The 5,204-nt window shown below is 24.3% G+C and overlaps 1 protein-coding gene across 4 annotated transcripts in view; it reads right to left on the reverse strand.

The window, feature by feature from the left end:
• Positions 1 to 2,699: 2,699 nt before the first annotated feature.
• LOC125031200 (sorting nexin-13-like) overlaps positions 2,700 to 5,204 on the reverse strand; it is a 40,821-nt gene continuing 38,316 nt past the window's right edge. For all 4 annotated transcript variants that reach the window (XM_047621811.1, XM_047621812.1, XM_047621813.1 and 1 more), the window contains 2 exons: positions 3,091 to 3,256; positions 2,700 to 2,997 (listed from right to left, as the gene is read on the reverse strand). In XM_047621811.1, the coding sequence (XP_047477767.1) occupies positions 2,922 to 2,997; positions 3,091 to 3,256 (242 nt within the window). In that variant the 3' untranslated portion in view covers positions 2,700 to 2,921. The remainder of the gene's footprint in view (positions 2,998 to 3,090; positions 3,257 to 5,204) is intronic.

Here is a 5,204-nt window from a genome sequence, read left to right on the forward strand (position 1 = left end):
ATTAGATATACCATTGCTGCCCTGAATGTCTGAACATTTTGAGTTATTTCGAAAATGGGCACCGTGCATTGGTCCCAGTAATCCACAGCTGCTGACTATATCTTTAGTAAAAATGCCTATGCATACACTGAATACAAGAGAAAGAGATGACTTAATCTTGCCCTCTGTATATTACTGCATTACTACACTGTCTAAAGGAGAGTTTTGTCAGTGTTTTGCTATTCTATTGAAGGTTATATTGCTTCTACAAGTACTACAACTGAGTATGTAAATAAGGTAGTTGATGGCATCCTGAAAAACAGCATTACCATAACAAGTGATATTGTACATATCAAATTGCATGAATTTTATATTCTACAACCAGGTCTATTAGATGATGATAAGCAAACAAATACACTACTTATATAATTTCCTGCATTTTGTAAGTTTTCTGACATTATGATGAAACTAATCAAGAAATGGAAGTTCATTTCCAAACATTTAATTTGCTTGACATCAAGGAAATACTTTAATACAACTCACATACGACAATCTTCCCCTTTCTGACTCGTTTGGGTAATACATTCAGATTAATTAATATAATTAATCAGGTTCCTGACCAGAGTTCAATGATATGCCTGCATAATCATTTCTTTACTGACTACTGTTCATTTTATTTTTTGTATTTTTTTTTATCTGATTTTCTTACAAAATTTGAGTAAATAAAAGGAATGATATATGGACATATCTGACTGTTGTAAATTTCCATTTCAGTGCTGGCTATTGTGATAGTGTATATAACCATAAGACAAACACATATATCTACAGTGCCAGGTCAGACATGAATTAATACTTAAATGTAAGTCACAAAATTACAAATATATACATATAATTCTACATTTGTGCATTGCTGAAATGCAATAATAATCTTAAAATTCAAATACAGATATGCAAAATAATCTTGCCTAACTGCACCTGCAAGTGCAAGTTAACAATAGCTCACAGATATACAGGGCATTACAACAGATGGCACCATTACAAAAAGCAACTTGAATTTTTAATTAACACCATTCAGTATATAAAATGAGCAAGAACTTATCATACTACAAAATCTGATCTTCCAGGACATTTAGAAACTATGACTACTTTCAGATTCTAAAATAATTCATCAAAACGCTAATGAGAACATTCTGAAAATGATTCTCTTATATCTTGCAACTAGGAAAATTAATCACATCAACTCTAGAATAAATCATACAGCACTGGCTGGGATTATATACAAGTTAATCTATATCTTTTGATTTCTCTTTTCATCATCAATGTGCAATCAGCATATCTGAGACTAAGCTTATCAATCTCAAAAAGTTACCAGTGTATGTAAGAACTGATAATCTGATATGCAAAAGAGCAAAGTGGATTTTAGATAATATATGTTCATATATGTAAAATAACTTACACTGTATGTAAATTATATATATATATATATATATATATGATATATATATATATATATCATATATATATGATATATATATATATATATGATATATATATATGATATATATATATATATATATATATTTATGATATATATATATATATGATATATATATATATATGATATATATATATCATATATATATATATATATCATATATATATATCATATATATATATATCATATATATATATATATCATATATATATATATCTCATATATATATATCATATATATATATATCATATATATATATCATATATATATATATCATATATATATATATCATATATATATATCATATATATATATATCATATATATATATCATCATATATATATATCATATATATAATATATATATATATCATATATATATATATATATATATATCATATATATATATCATATATATATATATCATATATATATATATATATCATATATATATATCATATATATATATATCAATATATATATATCATATATATATATATATATATATAATATATATATCATATATATATATATATATATATATATTTATATATATATATATATCATATATATATATATATATATCATATATATATATATCATATATATATATATATATATATATATAAATATATATATATATATATATATCATATATATATATAATATATATATATACATATATATATATTCATATATATATATATCATATATATATCATATATATATATCATATATATATATCATATATATATATATATTATATCATATATATATATATATATATATCATATATATATATCAATATATAATATAATATATATATAAATATATATATCATATATATAATATAAATATATATATATATATATAAATATATATATATAATATATATATATATATATCATATATATATATATATATTATATATATATAAATAATATATATAATATAATATATATATAAATATACATATATATATATATCTATATATATATATAATATATATATAACATAAATATATATATATATATATATATATATATATATATATATATATATATATATATATCTATATATATATATAATATAAATATAACATAAATAAATATATATATATATATATATATATATATATATATATATAATATAAATATAACATAAATAAATATATATATATATATATATATATATATATATATATATATATATATATATATCACCTGAACAAAAAAGTACTTACAATCATTATTATCACAATATATATGAAATAATAAATGCGAGAAGAAATCTGGTATCAAACAAAGCATTGGGAAAACAAACCATTAATCATATTTCAGTGCTTATACATTTTTGAGTAATTTCCTTCAATGTTCCTCATAATATTTTCATCATTATAACTAAATAGTTTCCACTGTTTATATTATACTGTTATGAGAAAACCCTTATCACCGGTCAGTTCTCACTTTTCTTGCATGGGGGGCATTTCTGGCAGCAATACGTGCAGAACCTGTGTGTAATGACCTGCAAACAGTAACAAAGATAATTAGTTTGTTGCCAACAATGTTGAAATAAAGACCAAACTTTGTGTGTAATATTAAAGCAAAACAATCTTACCTTAGCAAAGGAGGTATCTGCTTCTGACTGGATAAAATTGATTCAATAATTCCTTCCAGGAGCACATAAACAAGCCTTTTGTTGAGTGCAGTCCACTGGACAGTATCATATACACCAAGGACACCACGTGTAGTTGTCTGACTTCCTAAAATTGCCTTCAGTTCATCTAAAAAAAAACAGAGAGAAAAAAAAGGATATTACAATGATTTCTTCATTTACCTACATAAGTAAAGAAACATATCCCTGTCCAAATAAAGTTAATAGAATGTGTCCTCACCCAATTATAATTTATGGAAGACTAAATTACATTCTTTAATGTAAGACAAGAATAAAAAATAGGCTATGCTAACCAAATTAACCATCCCAACTAGAAACTACAAATCTGTTTGTAAATTCAGTGATTCTTGTTGCAATGTGGAACAAAAACACAGACAATTAAAAGCAAAACTTGATACTACTTTTGCTAAATCCAACTCTGTTAATATATGGAGAAGTGTAATGTACACAAGGGATGTGAAGCTAGAATGACTCAAAAATTCATCTAGAAACCACCCTGTACCTCACTTACTTGGTCTTTATGCATATATTATTAATTATGTATACCTCAGCTTTAGTCTTTAGCTATGTAAGATAAAAGTACTTAATTATTTTTCCAGAAAGATGATATTTTATCTTTTTGTATATAATTCTATATATTTCTATCTTATTTTTCTAAGATTTATGAAACAATGTAATATAAGTTGTTTTTCTTCACCCACACAATACATTCTCTTTATTTAAAGGGTACACTGTTAAATTTCACTAGTACTGTTATATTAAGGTCGTATAATTGGTATTTTGATAAAGAAAAAATATGTATTATTTTTGTTATTGGAAAGATTCATATAAGTTCTGGAATTATGCATGTATAGATTAAGAAGAACTATATGCTTGTACTATATGTTATCTGAGTAGACATTAAATTTTGAAGTATACAATGCTAAATCCTGATACTATAACTATAACCATAGAGAGAGGAGTGCCATTTAACATCCTGAAAGTGTTAAAATTACTGTGAACTATCAGAGGTAAAAAAGAACATTCAGCTGAAATTATATAATTAATAAAATCCTAAAATACTATAAATCTGATTTACAGAACAAAATAAAAGTAACTATTAGAGATCAAACTGGAAAGCGGAGATAAAGAGTATGTCATCTTCACAACCTATGGCTGGCATGTGGCACTTGAACACCATCCTGATATCTCTCTCTTATTATTATTAAGAATTTAAAACCCCGTTCAAAGAGTTAGTGTTCATGACATTTATAATGGAATAATATTAAAAAGATGTTTAGTCAAAATTACTATCATGTGCATATAACTAATCATATTGTATATAATGGCATAAATATACAAAATTTGTTTGTTTGTAAGAAATATTCTTGTTCCTACAAAAAATGATTTAGTTATATTTGATAATCTTATATTGTTTTATCATTCCTAAACTAGAATAATTGTTTCTTTTCTATGACTTTTTTTTTTTTTCTTTCTTTTTAATGTTTTGGTTTTCACGTCCTTGGTGCTGTGAACAAGAAAGTAAGAAGATATCATCTATGGGAGTCCACAGAACTGATGAAGGAAAGAAAAGAAGATATTTGAGAAGAACAAGTGTTAAGAATGACAGGTTGAATTACAGGCACATTTTATACATGAATGTTTTTTTGTTTTTTTATTGTAGAAGTGTAATGATTTATGACTCAATATATCAGCAAATATAGTAAGCTCATTAGGTATTTTGATATTACCTTTCTTTCAGTTACCTCTAAGGCTGGAGTAAGATCAAAGTAACCTATGTGATTATTATTCTTTTATAGTGTGGGTTCTAAAGGTATAACTTAGAAAATCTTGAAGAAACCACACTTGGTGAGAAAGATAGTACCCCCCTCTGGACAAAGTCTGAGTGGTTCCCAGAGTTAAGGGAAGTAATAGGGTCTTTGCTAAGCAGAAGAAAAAAGGGTGGGCACTATAGGAGCAGGAGGAGGAGGAGGAGGAGGAGAAAAATACACACACACACCCACAAGTTAATTTAAATAGCATCCAGTATCATTTCATTGTATAAAGGAACTATTGTT

The sequence above is a fragment of the Penaeus chinensis genome, chromosome 12, assembly GCF_019202785.1.
Source record: "Penaeus chinensis breed Huanghai No. 1 chromosome 12, ASM1920278v2, whole genome shotgun sequence".
NCBI classification, from domain to species: Eukaryota; Metazoa; Arthropoda; class Malacostraca; order Decapoda; family Penaeidae; genus Penaeus; species Penaeus chinensis.